General features: G+C 48.9%; 2 protein-coding genes across 5 annotated transcripts in view; one reads left to right on the forward strand and one right to left on the reverse strand.

The window, feature by feature from the left end:
* The window catches only part of CNOT4 (CCR4-NOT transcription complex subunit 4), a 79,124-nt gene extending 76,597 nt beyond the window's left edge, over positions 1 to 2,527 (forward strand). For 2 of the 3 annotated variants that reach the window (XM_054167962.1, XM_054167963.1), the window contains exons 11-12: positions 914 to 1,126; positions 1,924 to 2,527. In XM_054167962.1, the coding sequence (XP_054023937.1) occupies positions 914 to 1,126; positions 1,924 to 2,225 (515 nt within the window). In that variant the 3' untranslated portion in view covers positions 2,226 to 2,527. The remainder of the gene's footprint in view (positions 1 to 913; positions 1,127 to 1,923) is intronic. The other variant, XM_054167964.1, reaches the window with a different exon arrangement.
* Positions 2,528 to 13,815: 11,288 nt separating this feature from the next.
* On the reverse strand, positions 13,816 to 19,428 carry LOC128897863 (sushi domain-containing protein 3-like). Of its 2 annotated transcripts, none has more exons than XM_054167946.1 (5): positions 19,073 to 19,428; positions 16,795 to 16,983; positions 16,411 to 16,543; positions 15,139 to 15,312; positions 13,816 to 14,471 (listed from the first exon to the last, which is right to left on the reverse strand). In XM_054167946.1, exons 1-5 carry the CDS (start codon positions 19,248 to 19,250, stop codon positions 14,237 to 14,239), a joined length of 909 nt encoding a protein of 302 aa, XP_054023921.1. In that variant the 5' UTR covers positions 19,251 to 19,428; the 3' UTR covers positions 13,816 to 14,236. The 2 variants fall into 2 exon arrangements, with proteins under 2 accessions (XP_054023921.1, XP_054023920.1); XM_054167945.1 differs by having other exon boundaries at positions 16,411 to 16,546.
* Between the last annotated feature and the right edge of the window lie 439 nt (positions 19,429 to 19,867).

Here is a 19,867-nt window from a genome sequence, read left to right on the forward strand (position 1 = left end):
GTTGTTTTGGTTTGGGTTTTTCAGTACATGCCCTGAAGCAGGCAAACAGTAGAAACTTGACTCTTTTGGTGCCTAGCTGGTTTACTTCTCAGCAAAGCTGTGAGGATGCTGTGTCACATATATCTCTGAGAGGTCTCTCTGAAAGAATTTTTCACTGCTGTTCTTCGACTGCAAGAAGAAATTGCACTGCCTCCAACTTCAGGAGAACCTAATTACCATTTCCTTCCGAAGAACATCTGTAGGGCTGTGAATGAACGAGCTGTAACCAGACAAACCATTTTGGAGAGATTCCTCCACCTTCCTGCTCCCTCATGTTCGGTTTCTATTGCAAAGCCCTACCCAGCCTTTCTTCATTTTAATAGACCTCAAAGAAAGCAACTCCTCCGAGCCTGCTGCGTGTTAATAAAGCAGCCAGGTTGGATCGTTTAGCTTGCAGCGGAGGCAATTCTCACAAAGGCTAGCGCAGGTTTTTCCCTAATTAGCACGAGAGGGGAAAACCACTGTGCCCTTGATTGAGTTTCTGAACTGAAAATGACGGGGAAAATAGGAACTGGGGGAGGAGTTAAATCTTTCTCCCACTCTCTCTTCCACTTTGTTGAAGATCTGCCATATCCCCTCCAATTAATTCATCAGCCCCACAAACGTTGACCCTAGTTTTGTGGGCAGAGAAAGTATTAAATGCCTAGTTTTAATAACAAGAGAGGAGGAAAAAAAAAACCCAAAGAGAAAACAAAATCCCATACCCCACCAAAGAAGGACATCTGTTTCTAACTTCAGCTTTTTATTTTTTTTTTATCTTTTATTTTTTTTTTTGTTTTTCTTTTTTCTTTTTTTTTTTTGTTTCTTTCTTTATTTTTCTTCTTTTTTTTTTTTATTTTTTTCTTTTTTTTTTTTTTGTTGGTAAATCTCCCAGACAACAGCAGTTCTGTAGAGAGTTTAAATATGAAGGAATGGCAGGACGGGCTAAGGGCACTTCTACCGAACATTAACATCAACTTTGGTGGACTGCCCAATGCTTCTTCCCCCTCCAACGCCAACCACAGTGTACCAACGTCCAACACTGCCACCACCGACAGCCTGAGTTGGGACAGCCCTGGCAGCTGGATGGACCCCGCAATCATCACAGGTAATCGTTTCTCACTCCTTCAGCTCCGCTGGCAAACCGGCAGATGGGTGTTTGGCACAAACTGATTAACATCTGGAAGAACACACACACACACACACACACAAAAAAAAAAGAAGGTCAGGATGCGGTGGTCTCTTCCAGCTTCCATCCACACAACCTCAAGGGTGCAGGAACTTCTGTTGGAACCGCTTAGGTGTCACCCCAGTGTCGCTCAGGCCTTGGCCGATGCATGCCCGGGACCTCTGCAGGCAGTCAGGTTGGATCAGTGCTTACCTCTAGGCTCAACGTTAGGTGTCCCTTCTGCTGGGTGGCAGGTCCGGGATGTGCGCCGCTGCTCCTGAGGCACTGAAAGCATTCACTGGACTGTGGTGTTTAAAAAGGGACATACTCCACTTGTTTATAAAGCTCTCTTTTATAAGGCTGTCTGGTTGTGTTTCACTGGCAGAGAGGCTGAAGCATGACTCAGGTAGGCAGAGTAGGAGGTGAAGCATGCAGCGTGCTGGTAGTTTGGCGTGGTAAGGTCACGTGGACAGGGAGGCAGTCCTTGTGCAGGATGTTTGATAGGAAAATGTGTGGTTTGTCAAGTGCTCTGGGGGGGAACTTTCTCCTGTCTGGATGTAATGTTAAATGTTTTGTGGGCAGGATGATTTCATGTAATAATGTCAAATGCATTCTCTGTACAAGCTAATCATGTTTTCTCACCGGTGCTTTTCATTAGGTTAAATTGACCTCCTTTGTGCTCAGCTTACTGCTTCAGCTCTGACTTGCCTGTATCCCTGTTCTTCTTCTCTTTGTAGGTATCCCAGCCTCCACAGGAAACAGTTTAGACACCCTTCAAGATGACAATCCTCCACATTGGCTAAAATCTCTCCAGGCCCTCACAGAGGTGGACGGCCCCAGTGCAGCACCATCACAGACGCACCACAGTAACCCCTTCGGCACACAGATCCCTCTGCACAGAGCCAGTTGGAATCCCTACTCTCCTCCTTCGAACCCCACCAGCTTCCATTCTCCACCTCCAGGCTTTCAGACAGCCTTCAGACCTCCCAGTAAAACCCCCACAGATCTACTACAGAGCTCAGCGCTGGATCGTCATTAGGAAAGGAGGAAAAAGAAACACAACAAAAAGAAGAAGAAAAAGAAAAAGAAAACCCAAAACGTTAGAAATGCAGGAAGTGTCCCACCCTGACTCCTCCCCATGCCCACCTACTGTTCCCTGTCATATCTTTCTTTCTGAAGAATCCAGTTCCTGATCAAACTCCCCCAGCCCCCCAAATGCAATGCCATCACAGGGTCACCACCACATCTCTTTTTTTTTTGTTCAGTTTCTGCTGAGCCAGTGTTTGGATTACACTGTTTGAAATATTTTCTAACCCTTCTAAGAGAGAGGGGGGAAAAAAAGCACCAAAAGGTGGGGGGGGGAAAAAACAGAGAGAGAGAGAGAGAAATCAAAATGCAGTCTCAATGCTTAAGGAGAATATTTCTGTCTTATGAGTATTTGAGCCTAGTGGAAAAGTGTCAGTAGAGGGGAGGGGGGGAAAAGGCTAATGCGGAATCAAATGCAGAAACATGCAAAAGGTGTTTAATTTCAACGAGGTTACTGACATTGTGGGGCAGGCAGCAGCCTGGCATTTTAGTTTTGCATTCAGCGTGGCACTACACAGGAAATTGCTGTGTTGGGTCGCTGCAGGGGGTGGTTGGTTTTTTTTTCTGTTGTCGTTTCGTTGCGTTGTGAGGAGGAAATATTTTTTTTTTTGCTGCGTGAGGCGGCGTTGAAAAGGCAAAAAAAAAAACCACTTTAACAGCTCCGAGTAACTGGCACCTCGCCAAAGAGTGCTTTAAAGAGGGCAGAATGAGATTTCTTTTGGGGTTGGTTTTTTGGTTTTGGTTTTTCCTTTCGTTTTGGCTTTAGATTTGAAGGCAACTTTGGAATGTTGTCAAAGTGTTTGCAGATTTAATACCTAGCCTATACAGAATATAATAACGAGCAGCTGGAACACCAGTGGTATTTACTTCAGTTCCTTCTGTCTCCTCCGGCAGGTTCTCTCTCTCTCTCTCTCTCTCTTTGTGGTTTTTTTTTTCCTTCCCCCCCCTTGTTTTTGGTTTGGTTTGGTGTTTGTTGTTTTATTTTCTTTTGGGTTTGTTTGGTTGGTTGTTTGTTGTTTTTTTTTGATTGAACAAACCCAACCCAAGATTCACCTGGGACACTCTGGGATAGCACTGCATTGGGGCCACATGATCACCATCAGGAGCAACCTCTTGACTTCCTCCTCTGCCTGCAGCTTTTACTTAACCCTGTAGTTTCTGGACGTTTGTGCAGTATTGAGAAAAAAAAAAAAAAAAGATTTAAAAAAAAAAAAATAAAAGAGAGAGAGAGAAACCAGATAAATAAAACATGGTTATAACCTGAGGCTAAAACTAAAACCAAGGAAATGTACCTCTTTCTTCAGAATTAAAACTAAAATCTTAAATAAACCAGAGAACTTGATGATGATGACGACGACTTCACGGTTGCCTTCTTGTTGTTTGGTTTGGGTCTTTTCAAACCTGGGAGGCTTTAATGACTGCATCTGGTACAATGGTCCTCATTGCATGGGGGAGGGGAGGTTGGGGTTGAGTTTGCTGTTGCCTCATTCAGCTGACCTGGAGCTGCTTTCTCATGGTAATAGCTGCGTTGCGTGGAGGTGGTGGAGTCACCGTCACTGGAGGTGTTCAGGAGGAGACTTGATAGGGTGCTTGGTTGCATGGTTTAGTTGGTTGGGTGGTGATGGGTTGGACACAATGATCTGGAAGGTCTCTTCCAACCTGGTCTGGTCTATTCTCTTCTTATTCTCTTCTCTTCTTCTTCTCTTCTCTTCTTCTTCTCTTCTCTTCTTCTTCTCTTCTCTTCTTCTTCTCTTCTCTTCTTCTTCTCTTCTCTTCTTCTTCTCTTCTCTTCTCTTCTTCTTCTCTTCTCTTCTTCTTCTCTTCTCTTCTTCTCCTCTTCTCTTCTTCTTCTCTTCTCTTCTTCTTCTCTTCTCTTCTTCTTCTCTTCTCTTCTTCTTCTCTTCTCTTCTTCTTCTCTTCTCTTCTTCTTCTCTTCTCTTCTTCTTCTCTTCTCTTCTTCTTCTCTTCTCTTCTTCTTCTCTTCTCTTCTTCTTCTCTTCTCTTCTTCTTCTCTTCTCTTCTTCTTCTCTTCTCTTCTTCTTCTCTTCTCTTCTTCTTCTCCTCTTCTCCTCTTCTCCTCTTCTGCTCTTCTCCTCTTCTTCTCCTCCTCTTCTCCTCTTCTCCTCTTCTCTTCTTCTCCTCTTCTCTTCTTCTTCTCTTCTTCTCTCTTCTTTCTTCTTTCTCTTCTCTTCTTCTTCTTCTCTTCTTCTTCTTCCTTCTTCTTCTTTCTTCTTCTCTTCTCTTCTTCTTCTTCTTCTCTCTTCTTCTCTTTCTCTTCTTCTTCTCTTCTCTCTTCTTCTTCTTCTTCTCTTCTCTTTCTTCTCTTCTTCTTCTTCTCTTCTTCTTCTCTTCTTCTTCTCTCTTCTTCTCTTCTTCTTCTTCTTCTCTTCTTCTTCTCTCTCTTCTTCTTTTCTTCTTCTTCTTCTCTCTCTTCTTCTCTTCTTCTTCTTTCTCTCTTCTTCTTCTTCTTCTTCTTCTCTTCTTCTCTCTCTTCTCTTCTCTTCTTCTTCTTCTTCTTCTTCTTCTTCTCTTCTTCTTCTTCTTCTACTTCTTCTTCTTCTCTTTCTTCTCTTCTTTCTTCTTCTTCTTCTTCTTCTTCTTCTTCTCTTCTTTCTTCTTCTTCTCTTCTTCTTCTTCTCTTCTCTTCTTCTCCTCTTCTCTTCTTCTCCTCTTCTCTTCTTCTCCTCTTCTCTTCTTCTCCTCTTCTCTTCTTCTCCTCTTCTCTTCTTCTCCTCTTCTCTTCTTCTCCTCTTCTCTTCTTCTCCTCTTCTCTTCTTCTCCTCTTCTCTTCTTCTCCTCTTCTCTTCTTCTCCTCTTCTCTTCTTCTCCTCTTCTCTTCTTCTCCTCTTCTCTTCTTCTCCTCTCCTCTTCTTCTCCTCTCCTCTTCTTCTCCTCTCCTCTTCTTCTCCTCTCCTCTTCTTCTCCTCTCCTCTTCTTCTCCTCCTCTTCTTCTCCTCCTCTTCTTCTCCTCCTCTTCTTCTCCTCCTCTTCTTCTCCTCCTCTTCTTCTCCTCCTCTTCTTCTCCTCCTCTTCTTCTCCTCCTCTTCTTCTCCTCCTCTTCTTCTCCTCCTCTTCTTCTCCTCCTCTTCTTCTCCTCCTCTTCTTCTCCTCCTCTTCTTCTCCTCCTCTTCTTCTCCTCCTCTTCTTCTCCTCCTCTTCTTCTCCTCCTCTTCTTCTCCTCCTCTTCTTCTCCTCCTCTTCTTCTCCTCCTCTTCTTCTCCTCCTCTTCTTCTCCTCCTCTTCTTCTCCTCTCCTCTTCTTCTCCTCTTCTTCTCCTCTTCTTCTCCTCTTCTTCTCCTCTTCTTCTCCTCTTCTTCTCCTCTTCTTCTCCTCTTCTTCTCCTCTTCTTCTCCTCTTCTTCTCCTCTTCTTCTCCTCTTCTTCTCCTCTTCTTCTCCTCTTCTTCTCCTCTTCTTCTCCTCTTCTTCTCCTCTTCTTCTCCTCTTCTTCTCCTCTTCTTCTCCTCTTCTTCTCCTCTTCTTCTCCTCTTCTTCTCCTCTTCTTCTCCTCTTCTTCTCCTCTTCTTCTCCTCTTCTTCTCCTCTTCTTCTCCTCTTCTTCTCCTCTTCTTCTCCTCTTCTTCTCCTCTTCTTCTCCTCTTCTTCTCCTCTTCTTCTCCTCTTCTTCTCCTCTTCTTCTCCTCTTCTTCTCCTCTTCTTCTCCTCTTCTTCTCCTCTTCTTCTCCTCTTCTTCTCCTCTTCTTCTCTTCTTCTTCTCTTCTTCTCTTCTTCTTCTCTTCTTCTTCTCTTCTCTTCTTCTTCTCCTCTTCTCTTCTCTTCTCTTCTCCTCCTCTTCTCCTCTTCTCTTCTCTTCTCTTCTCCTCCTCTTCTCCTCTTCTCTTCTCTTCTCTTCTCCTCCTCTTCTCCTCTTCTCTTCTTCTCTTCTCTTCTCCTCCTCTTCTCCTCTTCTCTTCTTCTCTTCTCTTCTCCTCCTCTTCTCCTCTTCTCTTCTTCTCTTCTCTTCTCCTCCTCTTCTCCTCTTCTCTTCTTCTCCTCCTCTTCTCCTCTTCTCTTCTTCTCCTCCTCTTCTCCTCCTCTTCTCCTCCTCTTCTCCTCCTCTTCTCCTCCTCTTCTCCTCCTCTTCTCCTCCTCTTCTCCTCCTCTTCTCCTCCTCTTCTCCTCCTCTTCTTCTCCTCCTCTTCTCCTCCTCTTCTCCTCCTCTTCTCCTCCTCTTCTCCTCCTCTTCTTCTCCTCTTCTCCTCCTCTTCTCCTCCTCTTCTCCTCCTCTTCTCCTCCTCTTCTCCTCCTCTTCTCCTCCTCTTCTCCTCCTCTTCTCCTCCTCTTCTCCTCCTCTTCTCCTCCTCTTCTCCTCCTCTTCTCCTCCTCTTCTCCTCCTCTTCTCCTCCTCTTCTCCTCCTCTTCTCCTCCTCTTCTCCTCCTCTTCTCCTCCTCTTCTCCTCCTCTTCTCCTCCTCTTCTCCTCCTCTTCTCCTCCTCTTCTCCTCCTCTTCTCCTCCTCTTCTCCTCCTCTTCTCCTCCTCTTCTCCTCCTCTTCTCCTCCTCTTCTCCTCCTCTTCTCCTCCTCTTCTCCTCCTCTTCTCCTCCTCTTCTCCTCCTCTTCTCCTCCTCTTCTCCTCCTCTTCTCCTCCTCTTCTCCTCCTCTTCTCCTCCTCTTCTCCTCCTCTTCTCCTCCTCTTCTCCTCCTCTTCTCCTCCTCTTCTCCTCCTCTTCTCCTCCTCTTCTCCTCCTCTTCTCCTCCTCTTCTCCTCCTCTTCTCCTCCTCTTCTGTTTTGAAGGGTGGAAGAAGCAGTCACACATTTATTTTTTCAAAGGGATTCTCTTGTCTTTATCCATGGCAGTAGCTAGAGGCTGGCTGTCTCTAGCCGTTATTGGTGGTATCCTTTCACATCTGAAGCATGAAAAGCTTGGTTTATACTCTCTGAATTAAATGCCATGGCACTTGGGACAGATGGCATGCTGAAGGTGTGACAGAGGAGTCTAGTTACAACTCCTTGTTTCTGCCAGCATCCTCACTGAAAGCTGTAAGATGTCAGCGCTGCAGAGCTGGGGGTGAAAGGCTCTTGACGTACAAAAGGCATCCAGCAAGCTCTTAGACTTCCAGACAGAGATATTTAAAACCAGAAACCTTGTGACTGAGGTGCTGGCTTGATTGTAGGTGATGAGGATGGCAGAAGGATTTCACATCTGGGATGAGCTGTGTAGTTCAGGCTGGCTACCCTCCTAGAATCTTTGCTGCTGGCAGGGGCAAGGAAGGGCATTCACACCCTGGGTCGTGGCTACCTAACAGTGTCCAGGAAGTGGGAGCAAGTTCTGACTCCATCTCTGGACAGGGGAACCAGGCATTGAGTCTGCATAAAGCAGCTCTAAACATCCTGCTGTGTAACATCACTTGTTGGTGATTGCCACTTCTGCTCTTCTCTTACCTGTGCTGCCATTTAGTGCTGCATGTGTGGTCTGCATGCGCTGTTTCTGGACAGGCATCGTTGCTGCAGATTGCTGGTGTGCCCTGGTTACCTGGGTGAATATGTGTCCCCTTTGATGCCAGCACTCCCCTGCAGAGCAAAATGGTTTTGTCACCCAGTCAGCCCTTGTGCAATGCCCCACTGTAACTGCTGGTGGCAGGAGAAGTGCTGCCTGCCAGGAGTGCAGGTCCTATGGTGGTGCCTACTGCTGCCCCTGGCAGTGGGATGCAGCCTAGCAGGAACGTCTGCTGGAGGTGCTGGTGAAGATGCAATAGGTTTTATTTCCTCTCCTTCCCCAGTTGCTGGAGGCAGATGTTTTTTGACCTTTAGTTTTTCTCCTTTGGAAGGGTGCCCTTCCTGACTCTGAGCAAGTCTCTTTAAGCAGCTGTAATTGCTTCCTATGTACCACAGCAGTTCCTGAAGCTGCTGCCACCTTTGGTTCCTGTTTCATCTCTTTGACACAGATTAGGTTGTGCTGAGCAAAACCTGTGACCATGCATGGTCTGCTACCAGGAGAAAATAGGCTTTGGCTGCTGAGGAGGTTGCTTATCCCCTCTGCCATGCAGCAGCTTGTGTGGTTGGCCTAGTGATAAGCTTCTAGCCTTCAGGAGAAGGTTTGCAACTGGAATGATGTTTCTTTTTATGGTCCTGCCTTGCCAGAAAGGCTTCTTGGTGGGTAACACTGGTGTTAGAACTTCAAAACATGTCAGTGTTCAAGTTGATGGGAGGGTGCAGCTTCTGTCTCTCTTAGCCTAGATTTACCTACTGGTTGATGCTCATTCCTTCACACACACAGAGTCAGGAAACAACTTGACATTTCACTCTGTTCAACTGAGTGGAGCTCAATTAGTCTCTCCTAAGGCTTTTGTTGTTAATGGACTCTTCCTGTGACAAGAAATTCTGTACAGGACCCTTTACTGCAAAGAGAGCATCCATGTGTTGGCTTGGTCTGTGTGATCATCTCAGTCTGGTGCTGGTGGTTCCTGTATGGATTCTTGCAGCTCTTCCTTGCCTTAAGCAGAGAGGAGTGCTTGACTGTTGGTGACCCAGGACTAGCAGCACATTTGGTAGATGGTGTCTGGTGGAGATCACATTGAAGAAGGGGTGGGCCAGACTCCTACAATAGGTGTTGAGGTAAGAGAGGGCTTCCTTAGCCACGAGTCTGTTGGTATGAGGAGTGCTGCATCAGTTCCTGTGGGGGGCAGCAGTGTTGGGCTGATACTGAGGGCTCCTGCCTGCTTGCTTTATTTTCTTGTTGGTTTGTTGTAGGGTGCTTTTTCCTTTCCTTTTAATGTCTAGTAAAGGCCTGATGTTTCTCTGGATTACAGCAAGGAGTATAACATCATCTTATAGGGCAGCCATTGTGTAAAATCCTTGTCTTTCCTCTTGTCACTTCCTTTTCTTACTTGCAAGTCAAGTGGCAGCAGGCAGTGTTTGGACAGGGCTGCTCCAGCCATACTTAGAACATCATTGCCGATTTCCATGACAGTTTTTACTCAAGAAGCTGAGTTTGTATTCTAGTGCCTGACCTCCAGACTTTTGTTTTCTTTCTCTCCATCATGGGCTGTTGTCCACAAAGGTTTTTTGAGATGCTGGTTGAATCATAGGCATTTAAGAGGTTGGATTTTCATGTGGGGGGTGTTTTGGTGTTAATTGTGGGGGTTTGGTTTGTTTTGTGGCTGCTTTTTTCCCCCCATTTGGTGGTGTTTATTTTCTTAGGCTTTGTTGGTTTGTTCTGCTTTAGTTTGGGGTTTGTTACATTTCCTTAGAGCTGGCTGTGGTGCTGTGGAGATTTCTGGCTTCAGCACCTTTTCTTCTGGAGGGATTCTTCTCTCTACAGCTACTTGAAAGGAGGTTGTAGCCAGGTAGGGGTTGGTCTCTTCTCCCAGGCAACCAGTACCAGAACAAGAGGACACAGTCTCAAGCTGCTCCAGGGGAAGTTTAGGCTGGGTGTTAGGAAGAAATTCTTCACAGAAAGAGATTGGCCATTGGAATGTGCTGCCCAGGGAGGTGGTGGAGTCACCATCACTGAAAGTGTTCAGAACAAGACTGGATGTGGCACTTGGTGCCATGGTATCAATTTCTTCTCTCACCCTTGCAAGGGAGCCTAGAAAAATACACCTGAAAAAAATGTAGACCAGTTACCTGGGTGCTTCTCGTTCATCCCTCTCCTCACAGTGTGTGGAAGTTGTCTTAACTTGCCAAGGAGCTTAGGCTTGGTGGTGTTCTCCAGCACACACAAATCCTTGCACCGTGTGGCAGATTCTTTACTGCCTGTGACTTGCTCTCTCTGGGGAGAGCTGTGGTGCTGCAATAAAAATGAACTGCTCAGAACTGAGTTGTGCCAGGAGGCACTTAGAGTTGGCACAGTGCTTAAAGGGTTCAGGCACTGGAATTGCCACCAGGTCTAGTTGAAGGAGTTGTAGGTACTTGTAACTTGTTGAGGAGACTGAACTTCCCTCCAGTCATAGAATCATTAGGGTTGGAAGGGACCTCAAGGATCATCTGGTTCCAACTCCTGTGCCATGGGCAGGGACACTTACACTACATCAGGTTGCTCACAGCCACATCCAGCCTGGCTGCAAAAACCTTCAGGGATGAGGCTTCTACCACCTCCCTGGGCAACCTGTTCCAGTGTCTCACCACCCTCATGGGGAAGAACTTCTTCCCTCCAGTCCAGCTGCCAGCCCACGCAGTGCAAGCAAGGTGCAGTGCCTATTGACATCCACCAAGCTGCTGCTTTACATCTTCCAGCAGCGTGTGGCTCTGTGGCCAGCTGCAGAAGTGCTCTCCACTTCCCTGATTAATTATCATCTGGTCAAGCTGAATGTGGATGCAGTAACTGAGAATTTCTGGTCCTTCCTCTTCACAAAGATCCCAGCTTCTTTTCCCCAACTCTGGGATGTTCCACTGATGGGAAATGGCTCTTAGGTGCTCTTGTGCTTTTGGCAGTGAATGCAAGCAGAGCTTCTGAAAAGGAACAAAGGTGAAATACCATCGTAGCTTTGGGTTACAGTGTAAGATGTGGTGGAGCCTCAGTATGCTCTGGTTTATATGTGAGGCCACTGCATGTGAGCAAGGTCTTAATCTTCCCTTCCTTCTGGGGTTTGCCTTCAGCCTGGGCTTATTGCTTTTATCACAGGCTCACAGAATGCCATGTTGGAAGGGAGCCCAAGGATCATCTGGTCCAGCCCTTCTGGGTGATAGTGTAGGGTAAATGAGATGGCCCAGCACACTGTCAAGCTGAGTCTTAAAGCTATTCAATCCATTACTTCCTCTGGGAGAGGATTCCAATGTCCAGCTGTTCTCAGGGTGAAACATTTTCTTTTGGAGTCCAATGGGAATCTCCCTTTGGGTAATTACCCATTACCCCTTGTCTTTTCCATGTGACTCCTTGTAAAAAGGGAGTCTCCATCTGCTTTTGTGTAGAAAAGTGGAGGCTTCTGAGATGGAAATGCATGGCAAGACTTTTGTTTGGCCAAGTACAGGGAGCTAGAGAAGTTTGCAGGGTTGTAGAGTCTGAACTGCTGTGTGGTGGAGGTTTGGGATGGAAGGAGTGATCCTGGCAGCCAGAGATTTGTTACTGGCTCTGCTGATAAGCACTGCCTGAGGGCGGTGTGGTGGAGTGATATTGGGTGTGGAAATGATTTGAACAGAGGTGGTGGCACTTCAAAGGAAAACAGTACAGCAAACTCATTGATCTAAAGCTGATGGCAGAGTGGTGCCTGAGCTGTGGGGTTACCAAGAGCCTTCTCCTGCAATACAGATGAAGGTGAAGTCATCCAGTGGGATACAAGCATCACACAGCTCCTGCTGCTTTCTCCTGTGACATCTTGCTGGGTTACTGTTCTGTGCCCTAGATCTCTGACTTTAAAAAATTGACAAATACTTCTCCATTTCAGAGGTGCTTGGAGAGAGGGTGGGACTTCCTCAGCTCTCCCCCAGCTCCCTGCCAGCACAGCAACACTTCAAATGTTATTTCAGAAGCTGGAGGGGGGCTGTTCTTCTCGAGATGATGTGGAATATCTGTTTGGAGTTTCATGGCTTTAGCATTTGCATGTGACAGGCCCCAGCATTAACCCTGCCCAGATCTTTGGAGAGGGTCTGAAACTTCTTCTGTTGGTGCCAACAGCTCTAGGAGTGCTTCACTGATGAATTTAAAGTTGTGACCAGATTTTGTTTGGCTCTTTCTAGATAAGCATCCAGGCTGAGGTTTGCAGCGTGGAGCCTGATGCATTAAATCCTGTGTTTAAAATACCTGTGGGTGCTTTCTGTCTGTGTGTGTGTGTGTTCAGACACTGAGCAGAATTGGCAGTGAGCTGGCCTTGCTCTCTCTCTCTGCCCCTCCTCAGATGGTTTCCTCCAGCCCTAGGGCTCACCTTTCTATTGGATGGTGCATGTGTGGAATTTAAATGGAATAAACAGGTATGTGGTAGCCCATGCATTGCCCAACTGGGGATTGCATTTGACGTGACATAAAACGTTGCAACTAAACCTCTTGGAGCTTCAGCTTCCCTGTTAGGGATGTGAGGGTCTTAGACAGCTGGAAACCCCCAGGGAAAGCTGGAGTTTCTCTGGTGGGCAGTGGTGGGGAGGGCAGCACTCCATGTGCTGCTCTGATGCATAAAGGTTGGGTAGTTGGTGGCTCCAACAGGAACTACTGAGTTATGTGAAGAGAATGTGTGGGATTGTAGGCTTGTGAGAGGCTTCTTCCATACTTGCCTCCCTTCTTCAGTCTCTTTTGGCCATTAAATGCAAGTGGTGGTGCTTCTTGTCTTACTGATGGTGCCTTCCCAGGGTGAAGCTCATTGTGGCTCTTCATAACTTGATGTCTTGCTATGCTGCTCCAAGGTGAGAAGGGACTGAGGCAAAGAGTAAGGGCTTGGTAGGGAAACTCATGGTAGAGTTGGGCTTCCTGCCCTTAACCCATCTTTCTTGTTAGCTTCAGTCCCTTGCAAGCTTGAGGTGACTTTTAAGACCTGGCTGTGCTTCTCCATGCTGGAGGAGCTTGGCTAAATGTGCCAAGGTTTTGGGGATCAAAATTTTGGTGGTAGAAAGCTTAGCTTTGCACACACAGAGAAGAAAAACAGCCAGGAAAATGTTACCCCAAAGAAACTTTTCCATGTTGTAAAGTCTCTATATATTTAATGTCAGCTGTATAAAACGTTTCAAGTTGACAATTTTCTCTGTATGAAGGTTTTTATTGCAAATGTTGACTTTCTGCTGTGACAATTCAAAGCCAGCAGCTTTCTGGACACGTTTGGTGAAAGACTTCTGTATCTAAACCGTGTGTCACTTCAGTTTGCAGTGAAAGCCAGTGCCAGGCTCTAACCTGATGGGAAGGGCAGGGAGGGGAAAAAAAAAATCCCTTTTCTGGTTTTAAAGCCTCACTCAAGATCCAAGCAACAGCAAAGTGTGTCCCAAATGTAGGGGTCTTGAACAAAAATGTTCATGGAGAGAGCGGAAACTGTAGTGAGGTTTTATTTACTCCTTAAAACCTGACAAGGGAGAGGAACAGAGTAGGAAATGGATAGAAGTTTCCTTCCCATCCTTTTCAGTTTTCTTTGGGGTTTTTTTTTGCCTGATTTCATCTCTTTAACAAGACAACTCCTACCTCTGTGAACAAGACACTGGGCAGTGCAGTTCCCAGGGCACAGCCTGGGCTGAACTCCCGTCACGCAGTCATAGAATGAATGGTAGGGGTTGGAAGGGCCCAGTGGAGATGGAGTCCAAGCCTCACTGCTCAAGCAGGATCACCTAGGGCAGGAAGAAATTCTTTCCAGTGAGGGTTGTGAGACAGTGGAATAGGTTGCCCAGGGAGGGTGTGGATGCTTCCTCCCTGGGGGTGTTCAAGGCCAGGTTGGATGAGGCCTTGAGCAACCTGGGCTAGTGGAAGGTGTCCCTGCCTGTGGCGGGGGGGATAGGAACTAGATGATCTTTATGATCCCTTCCAACCCATTCTATGATTCAAATGTGCTTGGGCCTTTGTATTAAAAAATCATATCTTCCTCCTAACTCTGGCTTTCCACACATGTCACTGCATCTTGCAAGTCCAAGGCCTTTAAATCTCAGCCTCCAGCCAAGAGTGATGTCTTGTAAATGCTTCCCAATGCCTGATGACATAGATTCCTTGTTCCTGGTAACTGGTTGCCTTCACCTTCAGTTTCTTTTGAAGAGTCCTAAATAGAAAATCAGGCTCTTGGATTTCCAACCTAAAGGTCTGCACATGCTGAGCCTATAGGTTAAGCAGGAGCTGCTCAGGCTTGGGCTTACCCATTTCACCAAAATGATCAATTAAGAAGCTTGTAACCCAGGAACTCCTATTTGCAAATGTGCTCTTCTGGACATGGAGAGGGGAAACAAAAGGATTATATCAAACAAGCCTTTCAACAGGATCAAGACCTGGTGGTTTCCTCCATTAGAAGACCCAGGTGCAGTAATTGGCTCTGGTGAAATTCTACCCTGAGCTCTGCAGAGCTTCAAGGAATTGATGGTGTTAAAAGATTAAAGGGGGGGGGAGGGAAGGTAAGTAGCAGTTGGCATTTTCATCCTGGCCTCCCAAACTTCTTGAAGACCTTGTGTTCCTCATAGCTTCTGTAATAGAGGGGGAGTGGGTCTCTGGGCAGGTCGGCACGGCAGGGCACAGCAGGTAGCAGGATGTTGCGGGGCGGCTGGCCGGGCAAGGCGGCGATGGGTGCGGTGCCAGGCTGTAACACCAGCTGGGGCAAGGCCTCGGGGTGCCAGCTCCGCAGGGGCAGCTTTGGCAGGTTTTCAGGGCTCCTGGGAAAAACAAGAGAGGGAGGTAGTAGGAGGAGAGGGCTGCAGTGCTGATGGGATCCCACAGCCCACCCAGGAGATGCTGATGCTCCCTACAACTCTCTGAGAGGTTGTGGTGAGGTGGGGGTCAGTCTCTTCTCACTAGTATCAGGTGATAGAATGAGAGTAAAGGGCCTCAAATTGTGCCAGAGGAGGTTTAGATTGAATATGAGGAAAAAAATTCTTCAAGGAAAGAGGGGTCAGGCATTGGAACAGGCTGCCCAGGGGGGTGGTGGAGTCACCATCCCTGGAGGTGTTGAAGAAATGTGTGGACATGGCACTCTGGGAAGTGGTTTAATGGCCGTGGTGGTGTTAGGTTGGTGGTTGGACTTGAGGATCTTACAGGGCTTTTCCAGTAGAAACAATACCATTAGTCTGTGATTCTATGAAAGGGGAGCCCTGGTCCTCTGGTTCACCTTCCTCTTGGAAAAAAGCTGGGACAAGGGTTTCATTGCTCTCTGGCACTAGGTAGGGAGCAGGTAAGAGGGTGAGGCAGGGGATTGAATGCCCAGGAGAGGCAGGCTTTTACATCTGGCTGCCCTTGCCTCCAGGTGGTCTGGGTGTGGTTCTTGCCTCTGCCTGAGGAACTGGGTGAGAGGGGTGCAGTGCCAGCACTGGGGCTGAGAGGTACCTTTGGAAAGCCAGGTTATTGCAGCCTGCAAATGCCCCTGGGAACACAGAGCTGGAAAGGGCTGAGAGATGGTAATCACGCCGGTGGTAGTGCCTCAGCCTCCCAAAAGCATTCCTGCCCCTCTCAGGGGTGGAGGGGTCACGTACCCATCTGCCTTTCCTCCTGTGCTGCTGCCTGCAAATTGGAGAGAGAGAGAGAGATGCCCATGCTTGCTTTGCACTTGGTGGGCTGGCTCTTGTCATTGACATCCCTGGAAAGACTTGGGGTGTGTATCCCAAACCAAGGGGGAAAGCAATGAAGCTGGTTTAGCCCTGCAGAAAAGGGGTGCTGGTGAGGCTGGACCAGTGAGGCATCACCAGCCAGTGTGATGGAAGAACAGGCCATCAGGGAGAAGTAGGGATGATGCCTACTAAAAACCTGAGTTGTTCTCCCTTATTCTTGTGAGGGGTTGTGTTGTTTTGGGGTTTCTTTTTGGTTAGTTGGGTTTCTTCTGGTTGTTTGGGTTGGTTGGTTGGTTGTTTGGGTTTTTTTTGGGGGGTGGTGGTGGTGGTTTTGTTTGGGGGAGGAGGGTATTTTGTTTGGTTGGTTGGTCGTTTTCCCATTCCTTGTGCTTGTGGATTTCTCACAGTAAGGAATTAGGCTCTTGGTTAAATCTACATCCTAGGTAGGCTCCTGCATGGCCCCTGTCACCCTTGTTCAGGGTACCATTGCTGCCAAAAACAGAGGTCCTGATGGATTGTAGGCCAGGAAAACAGGGAAGTGCTGCTGCAGAGATGCTGCAGGTGACACCTCTGTTCACCACCCTGTTCCCCACCACAGTTTCTCTCTTGGTTCTTCCCAGAGGAGGATGCTCCTCCTTTCCTCGTGCTGTGCTGTGCACACTGTTGTCCTGAGCTTAGCCTCAGAAAAGGGATATTCCCGCTGTCCATTACCCTCACACTGCTCCATTATGGAGGAGCTTTAGTAGATCTGTGTGACCCCCAGCGGCATCCTCCCGGCCAGGACCCCTTGCAAAGCCCCTGTATCCTCATCGGGGCCAAACGCCTTCTCCTCGGAGCAGGGTCTGCCTTCACACCAAGCTGCAGATGTTTCAGCTGTGTGAACGGAGAGGGTGGTGCAGGGGCAGAGGTGGGTCACAAGGTGCCTTGTCCCGGGTGGGCACGACCCACGCTGCTGCGCCTCAGCAGATGGCAGCAGCGGTTCTCCTTAGGCTCCAGCGGCTCCTTACCGTCTCCCCTCGCCCACCCCACCGCTCCCCATCGCCATACTCACCCCCCGCGGCTCCTCCTCGCCCTGTCCCGCCAGCAGCAGACGGCGAAGGCGACGGAGAGCACCAGGATCACTGCGCCGCTCAGTAGCGAAGCGGCCACGGCTGCGCGGGAGCCGGCGACCGAGGGCTGCGAGGCTGCTGCGGGCAGAGCGGGGCCGGTGAGCGGTGATGAGCACTCACCGCATCAAGCTCGGCCGTTGCTGTCCCCTTTTAGGGTAGCTGGGGCACCCCACTTGCCCTCTCCGGCTTGGCCACAGTGAGGAAAACCCCATGTGAGGGCTAGTGGCTGAGCCTCCCATCCTAAGTTATTTGGTGGCGACTGCCTGCACCCCACTGCTACCCTGGGAGTGGGAGCAGGGGCTGGGGCACGCCGGTGGGTTCCTTACCTTGGCAGAGGGGCGGAGGGTGGCTCCAGGACGAAGCACCCTCCCGGCGGAGGCAAGAGAGCCTCTGGCTGCCCACCAGCTGGTATCCCTCCTGGCACCAGTACACGAGCACCGAGCCCAAGGACACGCCCGAGCCTCTCTCCACATAGTAGTATCCGTAGCGTGGTGGGGAGAGAGCCGTGCACGGGGCTGGGGAGAAGGGGAGACATTAAGTGCAGGTGGTGAGAAAGCCCCCACTGGCGGTGCTGTTGAAAAGGCTGCCCGGCCCCTGTTGCTTCTGCAGGTCCTGCAAGTCTCTGAGCCTTGCTTTTGGGTAATCCTAAAGGAGAATTGCAGGGAAGTCTGGTGGCTTCATCTGGAAACTAAGTCTTCTGATTGCAGGCTCTGCAATGTGAGCAGCTACTGAACAGCAGGAGAGGGTCTGGAAAGGTATAGGATAGCAGTGGTGTTCAGAGAGCAACACTGAGGAGGGAAAGGAAGAAGACAGAGGGGTTTTTAATACCCCAGTATTCTGGGAGGGTATTGTTGGCTGGAACTCAAAGCAATAAGGATACTGCTCTGTGCTGTAGAGAGATCCATTTTCCATCCCTGCCTTTACTTTGTCATCTTTGTTACTCACAACTATTCAGAGCTACTCAGTTATCCTGCTTAAGTCTACCCTGCCTAGATCATCCTGCCTTGACAATCCTTTTTGCACTGCACCCTTTGCATCTTTAGTGCTGTTCCCCTTCCAGCCTGTGTGTGCTTGCAAAAAAATCACTAGATAAGCCAGGACAACAAAAATGTGGATAACTGGATTCTTGTGTTGCAGGTATCACAGCTACCAATATCCTCAATTAAAGGAAAACACTTTGATCAGTTCTTCAAACCAAGCTTAAAGCCCACAGGCAGAAATGTGCTTTATCTATCTCAGGGGGAACTTCAGAGGGAAATTCTGAGCACAGCAGCAAAGCTAATACAAGAGAGAGGTTTGGTTTACCTCTGCTTCTGCTGAGATGACATAGGCAGCACCCCCAGAGAGGCTGACAAGAAACAAATTGGGCTGAGCAAGATCAGACTTCTCCCAAATCCAGCAGTGCTGTGCACGGGTAGTGGAGAGGTTGATATGAGTCAATGCAGTAGTGGCAGGACTGGATCTGTGGCACTGTTTAGGTGTCCAGCTCTGGCTGGCACTTTACCCAACCATCCTTTGCCATGATTTGGAGAGAAGGTGGTCCAGGGGCTATTTCAAAGAGGCATTTTGGAAACAGCATACAGTTCATAAAGGCTGGGGAAGGTGAAGAGTTTGCTGGTATGGTGTGGGCTGCTCTGTGCTGGCTGCCTGCTCTGGCTGGGTGTTCACCCCACCACAACCCTGAAGCCCTGTCCCACTTGCTGACCAACAGCATGTGCTGGGCTCCAGAAAGTGGTTTACAGAACAAACAAAAGCCCTCAGCAGCTGGAGATGACAGAATCACAGAGTGTTAGAGGTTGGAAGGGACCTGGAGATCACTGGGTCCAACCCCCCTGCCAAAAGCAGGATCACCCAGGGTAGTCCACACAGGAGTGCATCCAGGCAGGTTTTGAAAGTCTCCAGAGAAGGAGACTCCACACCCCACCTGGGCAGCCTGCTCCAGGGCTCCGTCACCCTCACTGTAAAGAAGTTTCTCCTCATGTTGAGGTGAAACAGTCCATGCTCAAGCTTGTACCTGTTGTTTCTTGTCTTGTTACTGTGCACCACCAAAAAGAGCTTTGGTCCCCTCCGCCTGACACCCATCCCTCAGATATTTATAGGCATTGCTCAGATCCCCTCTCAGCCTTCTCAAGGCTAAAAACAGCCCCAGGTGTCTCAGTCTCTCTTCACAGGGGAGCTGTGAGTCCCCTACTCATCCTCGTGGCTTGTGCTTTTAAAAACACTTCCATCCTCATTTCTTCCAAAGGATCCCAACTCATCCCTTGGGCACAGGGGCTGTGTTCAGTGTGCCCATAGTCTGGACAGGGAGCTGGGCCATCATGCTACACATGGAGGCTAACATGGGCAAGAATTTTACTCTCACAGGAGGACAGTCAAGTGCTACGTTTCCTCCCCTTGCCGAACTGCTTTGCTTCTGGCAAGACATCTCCCCCAGGTCTCAGAAGCTGCTGTGACATTGAGGACCCTACAAAGCCCTGTGGCTCCTATGAAGCACCATCATGCCACTCTCAGCACATCCCACACACCCTTCACCCTGAGTGCCTGCATGGTGGGGCCCCAAGCAGCGGGGCAGGAGGAGAGGCCAGCGCTGGCTCGCCGCAGTACCTGAGCTGTTGCTGTGCATGTAGGTCCCGTTGGCAGCGTCCCTGGGCAGCCGCTTCCTGCTGTGTCCTGCCCCAAGCAAGGCGGTCTGGGGCCCGGCAGCCTCACTGCAGGCGAAGCTCAGGCAGCTCCAAGGCAGCAGGCAAAGGGCGATGCATTTCCCAAGCCTTTGTCCCGTCATGGCTTGGGGAAACGCAGCATGGCTGGGTGTCTGGCTGTCCAGAGTGCCTGCCTTTTCCCTTTGCTTCTGAGCAGCAGTCAGCTGGCCTCTTAGGGCATTAAGCCTTGAGCAGCAAAGCCAGCAGCTGCTCTCCCCCCAGGGCTTGCCTCTCCTCTGTGTCGGCACAAGCCCCACGTCCCTGCTCCCGGCATTGCCAGCCCTGCTCTGGCCGCTCGGCTGAGCGGCTCTGAAGCCCCTCAGAGAAACCAGGCATGGGAAAGGGATTGGGAACCAGCAGCAAGCACTTAGGATCCATCTTTTACAGCTCCCTTCTGGAGGGACTGGCTGTAATCATCTCTTTGGGTGCTGAAACTGCACACCAAGCGCCCTCATTCCCCTTCTCTACCTGCCCAAATCCATACTTGAACTCACTGCTGAGCTGCAGACACTCCCATCCTCATCTCTTCCCTCCTGCCACAACCTAGTGCTGATACCTGTAACTGGAAGCAGGGTGGGATATGAGCCACAGAAATCAAAAGGTTTTGATAGCAGCAACTCCAACAGTTTTGCTGCTGCAGGAACCACAGAGAAATCTGTTTTGCCTGGGGGTTCCCTCTGCACAGCTTCCCTTTGCCAGT

Source organism: Dryobates pubescens, chromosome 15 (assembly GCF_014839835.1).
Source record: "Dryobates pubescens isolate bDryPub1 chromosome 15, bDryPub1.pri, whole genome shotgun sequence".
NCBI classification, from domain to species: domain Eukaryota; kingdom Metazoa; phylum Chordata; class Aves; order Piciformes; family Picidae; genus Dryobates; species Dryobates pubescens.